At 50.2% G+C, this 16,746-nt stretch overlaps 9 protein-coding genes and 2 non-coding genes across 11 annotated transcripts; 6 read left to right on the top strand and 5 right to left on the bottom strand.

Moving 5' to 3' along the window:
- Positions 1–11: 11 nt before the first annotated feature.
- On the top strand, positions 12–2,035 carry ASPZODRAFT_135791 (hypothetical protein). Its single transcript, XM_022723899.1, has 3 exons — positions 12–1,377; positions 1,459–1,725; positions 1,780–2,035. Exons 1-3 carry the CDS (start codon positions 495–497, stop codon positions 1,878–1,880), a joined length of 1,251 nt encoding a protein of 416 aa, XP_022578280.1. The 5' UTR covers positions 12–494; the 3' UTR covers positions 1,881–2,035.
- A 476-nt stretch (positions 2,036–2,511) lies between these two features.
- On the bottom strand, positions 2,512–2,597 carry ASPZODRAFT_t133. Its single transcript has one exon. It is a non-coding gene; the product is annotated as a tRNA-Tyr (tRNA).
- A 110-nt stretch (positions 2,598–2,707) lies between these two features.
- ASPZODRAFT_t132 lies at positions 2,708–2,792 on the bottom strand. The gene has a single exon. It is a non-coding gene; the product is annotated as a tRNA-Tyr (tRNA).
- A 759-nt stretch (positions 2,793–3,551) lies between these two features.
- On the bottom strand, positions 3,552–4,732 carry ASPZODRAFT_863774 (hypothetical protein). The gene is made up of 5 exons (XM_022730285.1): positions 4,530–4,732; positions 4,416–4,468; positions 4,281–4,354; positions 3,860–4,194; positions 3,552–3,807 (listed from the first exon to the last, which is right to left on the bottom strand). Exons 1-5 carry the CDS (start codon positions 4,636–4,638, stop codon positions 3,797–3,799), a joined length of 582 nt encoding a protein of 193 aa, XP_022578279.1. The 5' UTR covers positions 4,639–4,732; the 3' UTR covers positions 3,552–3,796.
- ASPZODRAFT_19073 (hypothetical protein) lies at positions 4,677–5,126 on the top strand (the record flags this gene model as incomplete). The annotated part of the gene is made up of 2 exons (XM_022727326.1): positions 4,677–4,683; positions 4,801–5,126. The coding sequence occupies 2 exons, from the start codon at positions 4,677–4,679 to the stop codon at positions 5,124–5,126; spliced, it is 333 nt and encodes a 110-aa protein (XP_022578278.1).
- Positions 4,969–7,632, top strand: ASPZODRAFT_864327 (hypothetical protein). The gene is made up of 7 exons (XM_022730287.1): positions 4,969–5,090; positions 5,147–5,388; positions 5,528–6,010; positions 6,069–6,365; positions 6,427–7,084; positions 7,118–7,371; positions 7,435–7,632. Exons 2-6 carry the CDS (start codon positions 5,230–5,232, stop codon positions 7,240–7,242), a joined length of 1,722 nt encoding a protein of 573 aa, XP_022578277.1. The 5' UTR covers positions 4,969–5,090; positions 5,147–5,229; the 3' UTR covers positions 7,243–7,371; positions 7,435–7,632.
- Positions 7,633–7,813: 181 nt separating this feature from the next.
- On the bottom strand, positions 7,814–9,483 carry ASPZODRAFT_73337 (hypothetical protein; the record flags this gene model as incomplete). The annotated part of the gene is made up of 4 exons (XM_022729884.1): positions 7,814–8,293; positions 8,343–8,570; positions 8,641–9,239; positions 9,333–9,483. 4 exons carry the CDS (start codon positions 9,481–9,483, stop codon positions 7,814–7,816), a joined length of 1,458 nt encoding a protein of 485 aa, XP_022578276.1.
- Positions 9,484–9,868: 385 nt separating this feature from the next.
- Positions 9,869–11,003, top strand: ASPZODRAFT_73317 (hypothetical protein; the record flags this gene model as incomplete). The annotated part of the gene is made up of 2 exons (XM_022729881.1): positions 9,869–10,220; positions 10,276–11,003. The coding sequence occupies 2 exons, from the start codon at positions 9,869–9,871 to the stop codon at positions 11,001–11,003; spliced, it is 1,080 nt and encodes a 359-aa protein (XP_022578275.1).
- Positions 11,004–11,586: 583 nt separating this feature from the next.
- Positions 11,587–13,076, bottom strand: ASPZODRAFT_73283 (hypothetical protein; the record flags this gene model as incomplete). The annotated part of the gene is made up of 3 exons (XM_022729877.1): positions 11,587–11,634; positions 11,713–12,316; positions 12,367–13,076. The coding sequence occupies 3 exons, from the start codon at positions 13,074–13,076 to the stop codon at positions 11,587–11,589; spliced, it is 1,362 nt and encodes a 453-aa protein (XP_022578274.1).
- A 322-nt stretch (positions 13,077–13,398) lies between these two features.
- Positions 13,399–14,142, top strand: ASPZODRAFT_169064 (hypothetical protein). The gene is made up of 2 exons (XM_022726885.1): positions 13,399–13,585; positions 13,646–14,142. Exons 1-2 carry the CDS (start codon positions 13,412–13,414, stop codon positions 14,009–14,011), a joined length of 540 nt encoding a protein of 179 aa, XP_022578273.1. The 5' UTR covers positions 13,399–13,411; the 3' UTR covers positions 14,012–14,142.
- Positions 14,143–14,532: 390 nt separating this feature from the next.
- On the top strand, positions 14,533–16,739 carry ASPZODRAFT_135783 (hypothetical protein). The gene has a single exon (XM_022723898.1). It carries the CDS (start codon positions 14,861–14,863, stop codon positions 16,313–16,315), a length of 1,455 nt encoding a protein of 484 aa, XP_022578272.1. The 5' UTR covers positions 14,533–14,860; the 3' UTR covers positions 16,316–16,739.
- Positions 16,740–16,746: the final 7 nt, after the last annotated feature.

Raw genomic sequence — 16,746 nt, 5'->3', positions numbered from 1 at the left:
CTCTCTCTCTCGCCGCCCCCCCTCCCTCTTGCCCCCCCTCTCCAAGACATCTCTGCTTGTTTTCCCTCCCCTCTGACCCCCTCAGGGTCGATCATTGGCGCTTCCCTTAGCACGACAGGGCTAAGATTGAGGTTTCCCCTCCATCGGGCTCGCCCGTGATCTTATAAATGCTAATTCCTACCTCCTGCCCTACCTTGCAGAAGAAACCATGCAGCGGTTCGTCCTTGCGAGTCCAGCTGCAGTCTCTTCCAACCGGGATCATCCAAGGATCGCCAGACAGAAGACAGCGCGACTGACTTTAATTTTTTCTCGATTCTTGTTCTGACCTAAACATTGCATGGGACTGCATTACTGTCTACAGGGTATATTGCCATCGTCGTTTCAAGCCATTCAATTTAATATTATAATCTCTGCATACCACCAAGCTGGAATCCTACGCGAGTCCACCCCTCTCGCCGTCCAACTGGGCCTTCACCATTGATCCCTGGTGTGGCATGGATGGCGATAATCACCGACGCAGGAAGCACCAGTACGATCGTCATGGCCCTCCAGTATCGTCATCTGCTGCTGCTGCTGCTGCTGCTTCAACATCCGGTGCCACAGATCGGTTGAGAGCCCAATCCACACGTGGTGGGAACCACGGTGCCTCGCGGAGAAATCCCCGAGTCGCCTCCTCCTTCGCCGGCTATGGATACACAGACCAGGCATCCTTCGCCGACCCTTCGTTCCAAGCCGGTTCCTTGCAGCCGGACGGTTTCCAGCCCTTCTCACCCGCGCAGACGCCGCAGCGCCAGCGCCAGCGCCAGCATCACTTCACCTATGACCCTCAGGCCGTGTATCAGCTAGACCACCACCAACACCATCATCAGCAAGGTCACGCCCAGCAACAGGGGCCATACGGCCTGCTGCCACCGTATCAGGAACGGCAGTCTGCAGCGATTGATGTCATGTCAAGTCAATTTGCCGTTCCACAGTATTTCTCGCCGACGACGGGGGTTGCGGCGGCGGCGGGAGTCGTGCCGCCATACCTGCCAGCCTCTACTACTACCCCTTATCATCAGTCTCAACAACAGCAGCAGCAGCAGCAGCAGCAACAACGGCAACGCAATTCCATCTCCATCGGCCGGGCCTCGCCTGCAACGCAGCCGTTCCCCGTCCCCATGGCAGATTTCACTTCGGTGAGTTCGACCGGACAGCCGCAGCACCAACAGCAGCAGCAGCAGGTGCCAGAGCCCGCGAATCTGGACGAGGTGTTCGCACGGTTCCAGCGCGCCCTGCAGAGCACATTGGATGACACGCGTGCCGGCAGGCTCATCGAGGCTAGCCGGTCGCTGCTGGAAATCTCCGAATGGTTGGTCACGAATGCGCAGGAGCTTGGTATGCCCTATTTAATTTTCGCTTCTGGTTTTTCGTTTTAGTTAGGGTCAAGGCGTCTCAGCTAATACGGCGGATCTGTAGGGATCTTGCGTGACGATCAACTGCTCCACTCCGATCGTCTGCGACTCTGGAATGATTTCAACATCTGTTGGCTAGCCCTCGGGCAAAGGCAGAAGGAAATGACTCAGAGTCTGTTTGAAACAGGCTGCGCCCCGTCCGCAGCTGGTCTTTTGGATAGTGTCAGCCTGGAGAACATGGGCAAGGACCTGATCCGCCTTTGTGACCAACTCGAGCAGCACGGGCTCGTCGACTATCAAATGGGTGTCTGGGAAGAGGAGATCCTTTGTGGTGAGACCGACCATTTTTTACCAAATTATGTTCGCTCTGACAGTTGATCGGCAGTGCTCGAGCAATGTCTAGATTTGATGGAGACCAGACCTGACCTACTGCGTCCTCAAGCGGTGCAGGGAACAGTGACCACCACCGCAGCCTCGAGGTCGTGATAGGAGAAAGGAGAAGAAGGAGAAAGAAAAAAGAAAAAAAAAATACTCCACTCTTCTTCTGGGCAGGAAGTCGACGATTACGGGATCTTCTCGGAGTGAGGCGTAGGGCTTCGGCCGATAGGCTCTCGTTGATGTCCCATCTACATGTGACGCTGGTGAGTGCTAATAACCACTAGGGTGGTGGTGATCTTTGGGGCTAAATCTGACAGCATCAAAAGAAGCTTGAGCACCGACGATCCTCGACTCCTACGAAGTAGTACGAAACAGTACGGCTGCGAAGACCCTAAGAGTCTTCTATCCCGTTTGTGCCCAATCTCCACCAGTTGGGTCAGTTTCGATGGGACCAACTGCTTCAATGTTAAGATGGCTTATTCTGATGTTTTATTATGGGATGATATGTATCGGCATTGCAGGCGTGTATGTGTGTGTATAGTATATGTATAGTAATACTCTAGGTAGCATAAAATATCACATTTCATTAGTTCTCCTAACTTGCACCAACATTTCTCTGCGCTAGGTGGCAAGCGATCATTAATCCATCCTCTATTTGAGCATGAGAGGAGAGTAGATAGATAGATATATATAAGAAGACAAAAAAGAAGACAAAAAAGAAGACAAAAAAGAAGACAAATCCCCCGAGCCGGAATCGAGCCGGCGACCTTTCGGTTATATGTTTACATTACAGCCGAACGCCATATCCAACTAGACCATCGGGGGGTTGAATGTGGGTCCCGGTATCCTTAATTGAATCTAAGAACATGATTGATTGAGTAACGATTGAAAATAAGAAAGATAAAAACGAAAAGTCATAGAAAAAAAAATGCAAGTCCCCCGAGCCGGAATCGAGCCGGCGACCTTTCGGTTATATGTTACATTACAGCCGAACGCCATATCCAACTAGACCATCGGGGGTTGAATTGCGAGGTCCCACATTCCTAATTGAATATAAGTAGTAGTCCTTCCATTATTGTTAACTTGCTCTAGTTATAATTTCTCAAGGTGGTACCTAATACTATTTCATTATGATACTATATTTATTTATAATACTACTGTGTTGCAATATATCCTTCAATGTGTTTATAGAATACAAATGCATTAAATATTAACCTTGACTACCCTGTTTAATGGGATCTCAAATAAAATCATCCTTGCGTGGATATTCCTGGCAATGACACTTTTTATGCATCTTCACTTTTTAACAGTCAGCATGGGATTCTCATACGAGTAACCGATACTGAAGAATTCTGCAATTGAATGGCAACAGTATAAGTGGGATATCTCCCGGCGTCGATGATAATTATACTCACATCTGAGCTATTGTCCATTGCTCCCTCTATCTCTAGAACAATGTAGTAGGCCCAAGAGCGTGTATATATTGCACCAAATGCACTGTTTCGTAGGAAATGAGATTGGCACCCTGTAGACATACCAAGATAGGGACTAACTGTGTAGTATATACTGGTAGCGAGGTAATAATCGGAGGCAACTGGTTGTCTTTAACCTTGGGGTTAGGGAGGGCATGCAAGTGAAATCAAGTCAACTGGTAACCAGATGTTGCCTGTTTGAAATGCACCGCCTAAACTAGCATGTCCTAAACATTAGAACAACCTCGCACAGGCTTGCTATCAGAAAAAAGAATCAGAAAATCCTGTGTCGCCCTGTAAACGCTCACCAGTTATACCTTACAAGCCAGGTCTCATCGGAGAATATAAATATGCATGATTGGATGCATGATGCACTCAGTCGAGACACAATTTAGATGTACAACAAGTTCATGTCTCATCAACGTAACAGGCCAAGCAGTAGCAACTTGCCACGGTAAACTATATAGCTGTGCATTGTTTCATAATGTCATATGATGAAGCGTGGAAGCCAGCTTCCCTAGAAAGGATACGAAGAATTGATAGAGAGTCATCTTAGATTTGACCTATTAAATGTTAGTAAAGCCCGAAGCGTGCAACTGGGGCAAAGGTACATACTTAATGTCATGCTCAGGCTGACATCCGTGTTTTCCACCATATCCGTGAACTCCTCGAAGCTGATCTTTCCATCCTTATCCTTGTCCGCTTCCATGATGGTCTTGTCCACGATCTGCTGCAGCTGCACGTCCTTGAGGTTGTTGCCGACCATCATCTTCAGAACGATAAAGAGCTCGCCGTTGGAGATGTACCCGTCCCGATCGATGTCGTACACCTTGAAAGCGAAGCGGAGCTTCTCTTCCTTGTTTCCCTTGGAGCTGAAAGCCGACAGACCCGCCACAAATTCCTGGAAATCGACGTCGCCACCGCCGTCCTCGTCGAAAATGGCAATCATACTGTAATGGGCAACGACAAGCATGTAAGTAACATGTCATCAAAGAGATAGATAGATATATATGAACGCGACAGGAATGGACCATACCGTGTGGCGAGAGGGTTCGACGACACTTGGGGGAGCGAAAGAAATTCATCGCGATCGATGGTTCCAGAGGCATCCTGGCTTGACGTTAGTTTCTCCACATAGAAAATACAGAGCTCGAACGGCTGGGACTCGAACCTTATCCAGCTTCATGAACCTCTTGCGCAGACGATCCACCTCATCGCGATCGACTGACAGGTTTCTGTTAGTCTTAGAGCCCAACAGGATGTAAACAACACGGAGAGAACATACAGTTCGAAGCAGAAACAATGTTATCAAACACCTGTGATGTTCCCACAGACCCGCGCCGCCTGTGGGCATTGTAGATCGCAGCGCTGTTGGGCTCACTGGAATGATCCATGGTGGGGGTGGGGTGAGGTAGGTGATGACCGCAAACTGATGGCAGGTACGAGAAGTAGAGGAGGGCCAACTGGAGGCGGTGTGAAAGGTGAGAGTAAGCAAGGGAATTTAATTTGCAGTGCTTGAATTGACCTCCACGAGTCCTTTAGCCGTTTGGGGACAGAGGGTCTTCCGTATTGGGAGCTAAGGGATGGACCGGGCGCGTGCGCGAATTCCGTTGCTGCGGCGGACAAACAGGGCGGGTTGTCTGGGCAGGGAGAGAGCCCAGAGAGGCAAAAGACATGCCAAGAACCAGAGCCCGGGCATGAATCTGATATCAAGCGGCCCCGCACTAACCCGAATAAGACAGGCAAGCGAACCCCTGAGGCCGTGCGCTGGTCCAAAACAGGCCACGACTGGGTGACATTGCAACGTCAACTCAACAAACCGCTGTGTGGCCACGAGATTTCCGCCGTCGATATCCCACTCCACCCATCCGCCAGCGCCTAGAAAATACGACTACGAGAAATCGCATGAGCAGGCCTTTCGCGTCATACTATTTTCGGGACCCCTCGCCCATGGTAGTCGCCCTTTTTCGCGTCCGGAAGTTCGTATGACTAGGTACGGGGGAATGGGGAGGACGCGCCCAAAAAAGCTCACCTCAAAGGCCTCGATCCCCGTAGTCCGGGAACACGAGGTCGATTTCATCGACGATGAGGACCAGAGCACTCTACAACAGGTGGAAACCGGCGTCGAGAAGGCGGAGGAGTCGGTGAGTTGTCTGCCCCTTCTAATTTTAGCCTATCCCTGCACGCGTCACGTGATACTATCACAACCTCACCCCATGTGAAAAATCGGACGGCCATGGCAACGGCCACCAAAACAGGCTTACTGACCCGGAATCGCTATAGGAATTTCATCTACAAGTTGCAATAAACGCCTCTGCGCGGGGAAAAATAGCCGAAGCCCATATCCCGACCCCGGAGACCATACTCAGTGACCTTCGATATGACGAGCTCTACCCACCCATCTTCTCCCAGCCGGCGACGTATATTCGCTTCTCCTCCACTGTGGAGGACTGTTGTGGATGTCCCTATAATATGACGGATGAGGACGATGTGTTCCTGAAGATCATGAACCAGAAGCGTGATGCATCTGACCGGTGTACCGACGATCAGTTCGAGGAAGTTATGCACTTTTTCGAGGAAACAGCACAGCTAAAACAACCATATGCTGCTGTAGACAATCCGCCGGTCCTTTCTCTCTCGGAAATGCAGGAAGCTATGGATGATTTGGTAGATGATAGCGTAAAGCGATTTGCCAAGGACATCTATGAGCACTGGAAAACAATCAGAATCCGAGAGGGCAACCACTTGCTTCTGCCATCCCTCAAGGTAAGACAGAAACTCATCATGTCAACCGGGAGATTCTCTTTTGCTGACCTATCGGCAGTTCGAAACTGGCCAGGACACGGATGATACCGATCCTTATGTCTGTTTCCGTAGACGCGAGGTTCGTCAGATTCGCAAGACCCGCGGTAGAGATGCGCAGAGTGTCGAGAAGCTGCGGAGACTCCGGAAGGAGCTTGAAGATGCGCGGCAGCTGGTTGCCTTTGTGCGACAGCGTGAGTTGGCGCGCAAGGAGATGCTGTCGGTTGAACGACAGGTATTCCTGCAGCGTTCTGAGGTGAAGGACATGAAAAGGAAACTCGGAATCAAGGACGACGATGAGGACCTTATCAACCAGAAGGTAAGAAATAAATCGCGTGCTTCATTGCCTTTATGGACCAGTGCACTAATCAAGCGAATAGCCGAAGAAGAAACCCGTCGAAGTACCAGTCGTACAGCGACCAACCGCACCTCAGTTGCGTCTTCCGCAAAAGCCTGGTGTTCAAGGCGCGGAAGATTTGCAATTGCTCGAGGATGTGCAAATGGAGAAGGAGAACGAGATTCTGCGCGATATCAAGCAGAATATTGCCAAACATCTTAAGTGGAACGAGGAGTATGTGGACTTGACACGCGCTCCACTTTCACCACCCCCGGAGAGGAAATTCGAGCCTGCCTTCCGGCCAGCTATTATTACCCAGTTACCGACACCACCATCCTCGGATTCATCCGAGAATATGATGTTGGAATCGGCCTTAGATATATCCTCTCCCTCCTATATCCACGATAAATTAGCCTCACATGCCATGAGCGTTATGGATATAGATGAGGATACCAGACGGATACCATCATTCCGACGACGGATCGGACGAGGCGGTCGAATGATGATCGATCGTCGAAACCTGGCCGCGCGATGTAGAGTGGACATGGATTCATACAAGGCCGACCGGTTCAAGTATGACCAGGAAGATTCAGACGACGAGCCCTGCTATGAGCGGGACAAGTATGATATCCAGGTCATGCAACATCGGGCGATCATGGCAGCCAAGGCTCGTGACCAAGCCGCAGCTGCAGCTCAAGCACATGCGCAGGCGCAGGCGGCTCAGGCTCAAGCACAGGCCCAGGCACAACGACGTCTTCAGGCCGATCAAGTTTCCACCAACAACATACCGTCGAACGGGACACAATCAATGGGCTCGAACCCAGGCCCTGGCGCCATCGCTCCGGCCGTGGAGACTTAAGCTCGTCTTCCTTTTTCCCACTCCTCTCTCATCACTTGCATTTGGCGGGCGTTTGTCGTTTTCCACCGTTCTTGTCCGTCCCGACTAATATTGTAGTTTTATTATTCCCCTCTTCTTTCTCGCGAGTTGGTTTGTCTCTTCACCGAGTCGACTTGATCCCTTGTTCTCCTGAATCGCGCTCAACCCTCGCAGATCTCTTGAAAATTTTCTTCCCCTCCCCAAGATCGGTGGATGATTCGAAGGCTAGAAAATCGTTGCGGCGGCATCCTTTTTTTCATTTTCTTTTGAGTTTCTTCCCCAACCTCTTATGACATGATCCCGAAATCCTCACGAACCCCTCTTTGTACATAAAATTCCCTCGCCCTCCCACAGTCGATAGACTCATGTATGGATAATTAGTGAAGCTATGAAGTTAGCAGCGCAATGACAGAAGGAAAAAAGAAAAAGAAATAATAATAATAAGAAATGAACTTTTTTCTTCCTATATCCTGTAGCAGTTGAGTAGAACGCAACAATTGGAGGAAATCTGAATGGCTAAAATTGCAATACAATTCACGCAATTGATACGGTGTCATGTTCTCTGAGTTTTGGTATGCCGCGAGTCGTGATGATCTCCATCGGCGCTTCGTTTCAACGAAGAGTCTCGGTTCGTCAAGTGAAGTCGGGCAGAGAGTTCTTGCAGTATTTCTTTCTCGCCGATGCGGACTTGAATTGCCATGCGGCGTCGCCTGGTAGGTATGTCGAGAGGAGCAGACGCGCTGAGTTGGTTCAGTTGCGCCAGAAGTTCTTGGTCTTGGAACAGGCTTGTGCTGTACTTGGTCTGCTGGATTAAGATTGCCTTCTGCAAAATGGCTACTTCCTGTGGGCCAAAGCTGGGTTTAGGCGGCTTGTTCTTAGAACGCTGTTGTTGCAATTGTTCCGGTGATAGAGATAACGTTTTCAGGAGAATCACAAGTTCAGCCGGAATAATGTCTTCTAACGAGTCACCAGATGAGGGCCGTGCAATAGCATAACCGTCATCAAGAAGTTCAAGGTCCTCGAGGAATTGAAGCTTGTAGTTGTCAATCACCGACTTTTTTTTCCGTGATGGGGGAGCTTACAGCAGATTGAGAAACAGTGTCGGCGTTTTGGAGGCCCGCTGCTTCGCAAATGGCGTCTAATGATATCTCGACCACGTCGAACGGGGAATAGTTGTCCGTGACATACCCATATCTTCGTAGGAGATCCGATCGAGGGATTTCTCCGTAGTCATTGAAAATCTCATCACCTGCTCTGATCAACTTGATGGCTTTCATGACCAAGAAATCGTCCTCCTGAAAGAGTCGAGCCTGAAAATTCAATTCAGTTGGCAGATGTTCAACCACAATTGTTTGCGCGCTGCAGACAGAGATCTCTTACATTGTTCTGATCGGCATTTGCGTTCAAGAGGTCCGCCAATGGAACCATGCCTTTGGGAAGCTGTTCCTCCTCTTCGTCGGTCATATACCCATCTTCCCCATCTCCTTCGTCTCCCTCTTCATCTTCTGGTTTTTCAATGTCAAATGCGTAGGCCATGATGAGGGAACCCATGACATGAGCGATATGAAGAAGTGCTGCAGTGCCAGCGGGACCATCAAAAGAACCGAGAGAGGCAGGAGGTGGGAATAGTGTAGGATTTCCTCGGACGACCGGAGCGACCATTTCCAGAATAGATTCTTCTGCACCTTGTTTCCCAATCTTTCCAACGACTGCACTCCCCTGAAGCTCGATGAGTTCCGAGTCCGACCAGAACATGGGGGTGTCGAATGTGGTGGGGAGGACCTGGAAGTACGGGGCCCAGGCGGACTTTTCTCCTAGCAGATACTCGTAGATCATCACGACGATCAGCGAGAACCAGGGGCCGAGTTGATCGAGATCTTGACCGATCAAGTTCCTCAGATTCGAATTTTGCATTGTTAAGATGAGGTCCCGGGGAATCGAGAAGAGTTCCTCACCCTCGAGGATATCGGTCTGAGCCACTGGCAGGGAAACAGTCCAAGGTTAGACGGGCCATGAAGAGGGAAAAAAGAAGCATGAAGAAAAGTCAACCTCGTACAAGTTCGACAACATACCGACTCCTCGTCCAGCATCTCTGAACCGCAGGTCAACCACCCTAATCTTAGGGTTAAGTCTGACGCCAGGTCGTTGTACAAGCCATTGCACAAAGGCATCCGACTGTGACTGGAAGCCGTCACCGTCGACAAATTGGGCTGTGGGAATCATTGTAGGCGAAAAAAAGACGAGAGACACAGAATATATAATTAGTCTCTCAGTAGATTCTTCACCACAAGGACCCTCTCTCTCCGAGAAACGAGAGCCAAACAGGGGGGCGGTGGCAGGTGGGAAGCAGAGTAAATATGAAGTGTGAGGAGCAAGCGTGGGTGCGGGCCAATTGTATACCGCCCGTTTCGGCTGTCGTTGTTCGGATAAACTGACGGCAGGCTCTGGTAAGCAGCCAATCGATAACACCTTAGATAAAGAGCCAAATTTTGGCCCCTCCAGCATCAGGCACAGCACTGCAGGGGAGTGAGTGGGCTATGACTATCAGAGCTGTTAGGCTCACTGTGCTGAATTCTGTCTAACTGTGTACCAGATCCGTTAATCTATCATGATCGCAATCGGCCTCGAGAGCTCCGCCAACAAAGTGGGCGTGGGCATCATTCTGCATCCTGATAACGGCGACACCCCGCAGGTGCTGGCAAACGTCCGTCACACGTACGTGGCCCCCCCCGGCGAGGGATTCCTGCCGAAGGACACGGCTCGGCATCATAGGTACTGGGTGGTCAAGCTCGTCAAGAAAGCCCTGCAGGAAGCGCGGGTATCCGTTAAGGATGTCGACTGTATCTGCTACACCAAGGGACCCGGCATGGGTGCCCCCCTGCAAAGCGCCGCGATCACAGCTCGCATGCTGAGCCTGTTATGGAGCAAGGAGCTGGTCGGTGTTAACCACTGTGTCGGCCGTATGTGATCTGTCTGTTGGAAGTAGGGAAATTTGATTCTAATGAAGTTCTGTAGACATTGAGATGGGCAGGGCGGTCACCGGCGCCTTGAACCCTGTTGTTCTATACGTGTCGGGAGGAAACACACAGGTTATCGCTTACAGTTCACAACGGTACCGGATATTTGGGGAAACGTTGGATATGGCAGTGGGGAACTGTCTTGATCGGTTCGCCCGCACATTACGGATCTCCAACGATCCGGCGCCAGGGTACAACATCGAACAGCTCGCGAAGAAAGGGAAGCGGCTCGTCGATCTACCTTACACTGTCAAGGGAATGGACATCTCCATGTCCGGGATCTTGGCCGCAATCGATTCTCTAGCGGTAAGTTACGGTCTAGACCGGGAAGCGAAGGAAGGGGAAGGCGACGATGTCCCCACGCTGGATGCTGAAGGGAATCCCAACCCAACACGCGCCGACCTGTGCTTTTCCCTCCAGGAGACCGTCTACTCGATGCTGGTGGAGATCACCGAGCGGGCCATGGCTCATGTTGGCTCAAAACAAGTGCTGATCGTCGGCGGTGTTGGGTGCAACGAGCGGCTCCAGGAAATGATGGGCATCATGGCTCGCGATCGCGGGGGCAGTGTTTTCGCTACTGACGAACGTTACTGCATCGATAACGGTATCATGATCGCACAGGCTGGCCTCCTGGCTTATAAGGCGGGATTCCGGACGCCACTGAGTGAATCGACCTGTACACAGCGATTCCGTACGGACGATGTCTTTGTCGGATGGAGAGACTAGTCGCTGTTCTATTCCATATATAGCTGGCGAAAAGATGGGGAAAAAGAATCTATGATATCCATGAGTTCTCACCACCTGAAGTAGATCATGTCTTGCTCTAGAGAATGTACAACTCGACGAATCCTGATAAGCTGCAGAATAATGGCTATTGCTTAAATATAGACAGAGTGGAACAAACGAGAGGGAGCCAGAGCCAAAGACTGAAACAATTGCATGTGCTATTTGCTTGGGCACATAAACTGCCTGCCAGGCCCAAACACTGTGTATGTATTTGTAGAATGAGTATGTGTTTCAGGGTTGGGCTAGCTAGGCCCATCTGCTAACTAGTTATAAGACATCGGGAGAGTTGTGTAGTCATCATGTATCAAAGGTTGATTTGTACTCTTCCACCAGAGCCAATATGTTCTGGGTAGATTGCTTCGAACAGTGATAGCGAGAAAGAATGCAACATTCGCCAACACTTCGACCGTCGGCTCTTCCCCTCCTTACCTAACCAATGGAAAAGCTGAAGGAAGCAAAATAAAAATAAAGTAACTTTCAGTAAGAGTAAAGCGTGCAATGCCGTGTCATATTCATGCATATACTAATCCTGGATTTCGCCCGTAGGTTTGTACAGAATAGTGGTTACGTACTGCCAAACAGATTGTTAGATGCCTTGAGCCATGGAAGAGAAATCATTATCAAAGATAATCGAGACGGGTCCACTTACTTTTCGTTTGTATCGTGTTGTTACACTCGTGGCGAGGACACCGTTTTTAATGCTGCTGGTGGCCAGATGGTTTAGCACGGTGTGGTTAGGATAATTGAGAACGCTGCTATCATCCTTCATCGGAGTTGTGCCGTTCAAAATCGATTTGCCAAGGAACAAAGGAAGGCTAGGTGGTGTCGGCGTGTCAGAAATGACGTTGACGGCCTGTGTATAGGCTGGGGTTTCGTCGTCTTGGTCAATGTCGACAAGGAACTGAGGAATAATCCGGCGGAAATCTCCAATCGGGATCTCCTCTTCAGGCTCTTCTTTGTCGGACCCATCTTCCACGGGGTCTCCCTCTTGCTCGGCTTTCAAAACCTCGGGGAGAACCTGGGGGGGATGGAGGCCCGGAGGCACGCTTGATCTCGTTGTTCGGTCACTTTCTCTGCGTGACCGACTGACATCATCTGCACTGACTTCAATATAGTTGACCAAGTGATTGGTGAAATCGACAGCTGTAGGGAGGTTATCCGAGGCCCGCATATCTCCGTCCACAATGAATTTCAGATGATGCGTTCCGGGACGAAGATTGAGAGTTATCGACATGGGGCCGCCCTCATTTTCCCTAAAAAATATCAGCATATAGCTTTTGCACCAATATATGGGTTCGCATACTTTCGATGTAAGCGGAACTTCTTCTCCCAATTCACAAATGTTCCCGTCACGTAGACTTTGTTCCCCGGACCAGTCCAGTCGATGGTAGTGGGCACGGCGCGGCCAACGCCACTAATTGCATAGGGCTGCAGCTCATCGACAAGATCTTCTTCATCGACAGTAGCACTTGTGAAATTGGTTGCTTCCGGGTTCGCTCGTTCGTCTAGAAGCCTGTTGGTAGGAATTGACTCCATCTGCGTATCGGCAGGGCCGATGATCGGGGATCCAGGGGTGGCATTCGCATCACCGATGGGTAGAGGCATGCGTGGGGGACGCTGAAGGTGTGCAGAAGCTCCATAGTATGTATTCAATGGCGGCCCCGATGGAGCCACAGAGGCATCTGCGTTGCGGTTGGGCGGAGGAACGTCCAGCGGACGGGCTTCTGATCGTCTGGCATCGCGTTGGTCTGGTCGGGGGCCGCGCGAGGGCAAGTCTGTTATATTCCTGGACTGCAGGCGATGGTGTGCAGACGCCTGGCGTTGCGACGCCGAGACTCCAGTGGCATTCTCCTTCGAGGCTGAGGGGTCGGCGGCGGTGGCCTTTGCGCCCGACAACGCATTGATCGAAGGTCGTCGACGGACTGTTTTATCCCCGGGGGGCACAGCGAGGTTTGAATGGCCCGATGTCGAAGAAGGATCTCCGGAGGGGCTCTTAGAAGGGTTGTTGCCCATCTGGAGGCGGGGAAGCACCGGGCAAGAGATATGGCGCGGAGTGTAGGAGCCAACTCAGAGTCAGGAAGCCAGCATCCGAACACTAGCCCCTCGAGATTCAAAAGAGTATCACTGATGAAGGCAAATCGCCTGAGCCGTTATTAGTGGATAGTTCTCAGATCGCCTTCTTTTTCGTTCCTGAATGGCCGCCTTCATGCGATGACGATGCCCTTGCCGTCTAGCCTGGGGTCTGGAACCAAAAGCGGTCACTTAGGGCTTAGGGCAAGCGTGCAGGGCGGTCAACCTCAATCAACGCGGAGACTCCATCCACCCTTGCTCACGTATGCCATGCCACCATGAACTGGGTTGAGACTGCCCGTGTGGCGTTGTCTCTTGTCTTGAGCTCAATTGTTCTGCTGGTAAAGTATGCATTTTGGTTCTTGAGACTGTGTACGGTGCCGTTCGTGAGATTTGGCCGAGGTGTCCTCCATCTTGCGCTGCTACCCCTGGCATTCCTCGTCAAGTTTGAGGTAAGGTCATACATAACAAGCAGAACTCACTGAGAATGAACTTACAAGACCACGGAACAGGCTATTTTGACATTTGTTACTGTGGCATTGCTTACCGGCATCGTTGCCGGCCTGGTGTTACATTACCTGAATGTTTCGGTGGTGAAGGTCCTAAACATTTCGCCTGGCGACCACAGCCTTCTTCCTCGTAAAAGGGCTTCTCGGTCACGCAAAATCAAGGCATCGAGCAAAAATTATGCTACTCATCAATCGGGAGATATATGGCCGCCTTCAGCGCGAACAATGACCGGCTCTTTGCCTACCGCTGATGATTACCTGAAAGAATGGAGTCATCAGACAGACCCGAGAAGCTATAGTAAGAACAAGGGTCTTTTGGCGAGCACTATTCTCGAAGAGGATGAATATAGTGAGGTATCTGGTGACTAGTGGTGGACCTAATGGCCGTCGTCTCACATAGCCTTGCGTTGAACAACTAGTCGAATGAACACTCCTATATCAACCTAATTCCATGAAGTCTGCTTCGGTTAAAGCTACAGAAATTATATTCCATTCCATATTAGAGTTCGAATTTCATATGAAAAAGATAAATACTACAAATTAACTATTGCTTGGTATTTCTGATAAACGCAGCAGTCCAGTAGCTTTGAGAGCTTGGACCAGCTAATATTATCCAGTCCATGAAAAATCGACGGGCCCAGAGGGAGATCTGATGACATCCTAATGGTAAACTGTTTAGAAGACGATGAGGAGGAACAATTGGTTATCATCTGTTGTATCTAGGATGAATATGGTTCCTAATCGAGCCCATTACCAATTTCTGACTAAGAATAGAGTATTTGGCTGCATGTGTTTTGACTTGGATTAACTATGGTTGACTTGTAACACTCTACCTAATTTGTCCCACCTTCTTGTTCCCATGACAGCTTGCTCTGTCAAAATGGCCCCGAAGCCAAGTGTTCTTTGTTACTCACCCTCGCTTCGTTGTTTGCGGCCCATACCATCCTATGGGTGATTATCGGTGTCCTTACTACATCCGGCCCTGGAGGTACCACTCGTTCCTAAATACCACCACCCAGGCTAGTCCTGGTGGCTCTCGCCTTCTCAGAGCAAGAGAATCAACCTTAACCCTTGTTTTTATTGAATAGGTGCTCTCAAAATACCTGTGACGACTCGGTGAAGTCGCGTGGCGGCGCGTCCTTCCAAAGGCACCAGATCCCTTTATTGACCTCCAAGAGATTCGTCGTGGAACTCGCTTTCCACAAAACGGATGAAGGCATGGGCTTCCCACGGTCTTTTCTGCGTCTGCGAGCCATTGTGACCGCGCTTTCCCTGATAGCTCTTTTTTGGTGGATTTCGCAAGGCTCGCGTGACTTCTACTTGGAGCAGTCACCTCCTATCAGCGACGGTATAAAAGGTTCCCAAGACTTGACAAGTCATACCGGCTTCTGGCGCCAGTTTGAGCCACTTCTAATGAGGTACGGGCCTAACTGTCCATCGCCTAAACGACTCACCAATGCCCGCACTGTTGGCTACAAAGTCACCGACCCAGAGCTCCGACCAGAGGTTTTGGAGATGTCTATGGACGATGTGACCCAAATGAAGAATGCCCATAGTGGGTTCGTCAGTTCTATCGCGAGCAACCCACCCAAGCTTCATTATATTCCTGGTACTAGGGGTTTGGTATCCACAGCTGGCGGCGCATACCTGCCCGTGTTGGTGATCTCCTTGCGAATGTTGCGACGGACAGGATCTACTCTTCCTATGGAGGTTTTTCTGGCAAACCGAGATGAATATGAGGAATACATATGCGATGAGGTCTTGCCCTCGCTGAATGCAAAGTGTCTCGTGCTTTCTGAAATTCTTGATTCGGTGCCGAACACCAAAGAGATCAAGAAATATCAGTTCAAACCGTTTGCAATGATATTCTCGTCATTCGAAGAGATTTTGTTTCTCGATGCCGATGCATTCCCCATTGCAAAACCCGAACAGCTCTTCGTCACCGAGCCTTTCCGATCCAAGAAGATGGTTACCTGGCCTGACTTCTGGGCCTCTTCCACGTCACCTATCTACTACGAGATCTCTTCTCAAGAGGTGCCTCCCATGGAGCTTCGGCAGTCTACCGAATCTGGTGAGGTCATGATTTCTAAGAAGACCCATCTCAGAACACTTCTCCTTTGCACATACTATAATTTCTGGGGGCCGACCCATTACTACCCGCTATTTTCTCAGGGCGCAGCAGGAGAAGGAGACAAGGAGACCTTCACTACAGCTGCCACGGCCGTAGGGGAGCCTTTCTACCAAGTCAGTGAGCCAATTTGTGCCATAGGCCACGGTACCAAAGGAGGGCTAGCAGGTTCAGCAATGGTCCAATTTGACCCCGCGGATGACTACACTCTTACGCAGAAAGGTGAATGGCGGATCCGCGGCTCGTCAGCCCCGTCTCCCAGGGCATTCTTCGTCCATGCCAACTTTCCCAAATTTAACCCAGCCACCGTCTTCACCAAACAAAGTGTGAACCCTGCGTTCAACGATGACGGCAGCTACACGCGCGCATGGACTATCCCAGATGAGGTGATCAATGCATTTGGCAGCGATGTAGAGAAGCACTTCTGGGAAGAAATAATGTGGACCGGCTGCGAGCTGGAGGATAAATTTCAGAGCTGGAAGGGCCAATTGGGGATCTGCGATGATGTGAAGAAGTACTGGAACGCTATGTTTGCTGCGGAGTGAGAATTGACGCCTATGATACGGTTTGCCGGTTCTGCATTCGGGGAGTGTGCAAAGACAGAATATGTTATCTCAAGGGTCTGAGTTTTCTATCCCCAGACTCTGAGCTACCCATTGGATCCGAGTTCATGATTTTCACCGTTCACTGGACTATTTCCGATCTTGCCTGTATTTATCCCAGGCACCCCGGGAATCCAATGACAACCGCTCCTCGTAGCTGGACTACTGGGTGCTGGATTAGTCCTGCGGTCTATGGATTAGTCTATGAGCAGATTTCTCGAAGGCAGACTAGTAGAGATTAGCAGTATGACATGACCTAACAGGTTTCTCTGTCAATGGATAATTGATCATGGCTACTGAAATTGATTGATGATTACCATGTTCATTCTGTGTGAAAGGCTGTCTCCTATTACCAACTGATTATAAAATACAGA

This window comes from Penicilliopsis zonata, assembly GCF_001890105.1.
Source record: "Penicilliopsis zonata CBS 506.65 unplaced genomic scaffold ASPZOscaffold_17, whole genome shotgun sequence".
Taxonomy (NCBI): Eukaryota; Fungi; Ascomycota; class Eurotiomycetes; order Eurotiales; family Aspergillaceae; genus Penicilliopsis; species Penicilliopsis zonata.
This window is presented reverse-complemented; position numbering and strand designations above follow the sequence as displayed.

Excerpts from the sequence above, each read along its gene's own strand:
- ASPZODRAFT_135791 (XM_022723899.1), top strand. The coding sequence starts at position 495 with ATGGATGGCGATAATCACCGACGCAGGAAGCACCAGTACGATCGTCAT. Across the intron at positions 1,378-1,458 it reads CACGAATGCGCAGGAGCTTG|GGATCTTGCGTGACGATCAA; the intron begins GTATGCCCTATT and ends GCGGATCTGTAG. Across the intron at positions 1,726-1,779 it reads GGAAGAGGAGATCCTTTGTG|TGCTCGAGCAATGTCTAGAT; the intron begins GTGAGACCGACC and ends GTTGATCGGCAG.
- ASPZODRAFT_863774 (XM_022730285.1), bottom strand. The coding sequence starts at position 4,638 with ATGGATCATTCCAGTGAGCCCAACAGCGCTGCGATCTACAATGCCCAC. Across the intron at positions 4,469-4,529 it reads CATTGTTTCTGCTTCGAACT|TCGATCGCGATGAGGTGGAT; the intron begins GTATGTTCTCTC and ends GAAACCTGTCAG. Across the intron at positions 4,355-4,415 it reads GGTTCATGAAGCTGGATAAG|GATGCCTCTGGAACCATCGA; the intron begins GTTCGAGTCCCA and ends ACGTCAAGCCAG.
- ASPZODRAFT_864327 (XM_022730287.1), top strand. The coding sequence starts at position 5,230 with ATGACTAGGTACGGGGGAATGGGGAGGACGCGCCCAAAAAAGCTCACC. Across the intron at positions 6,366-6,426 it reads AGGACCTTATCAACCAGAAG|CCGAAGAAGAAACCCGTCGA; the intron begins GTAAGAAATAAA and ends TCAAGCGAATAG. Across the intron at positions 7,085-7,117 it reads CGCAGCTGCAGCTCAAGCAC|AGGCCCAGGCACAACGACGT; the intron begins ATGCGCAGGCGC and ends AGGCTCAAGCAC.
- ASPZODRAFT_169064 (XM_022726885.1), top strand. The coding sequence starts at position 13,412 with ATGAACTGGGTTGAGACTGCCCGTGTGGCGTTGTCTCTTGTCTTGAGC. Across the intron at positions 13,586-13,645 it reads CATTCCTCGTCAAGTTTGAG|GCTATTTTGACATTTGTTAC; the intron begins GTAAGGTCATAC and ends ACCACGGAACAG.
- ASPZODRAFT_135783 (XM_022723898.1), top strand. The coding sequence starts at position 14,861 with ATGGGCTTCCCACGGTCTTTTCTGCGTCTGCGAGCCATTGTGACCGCG.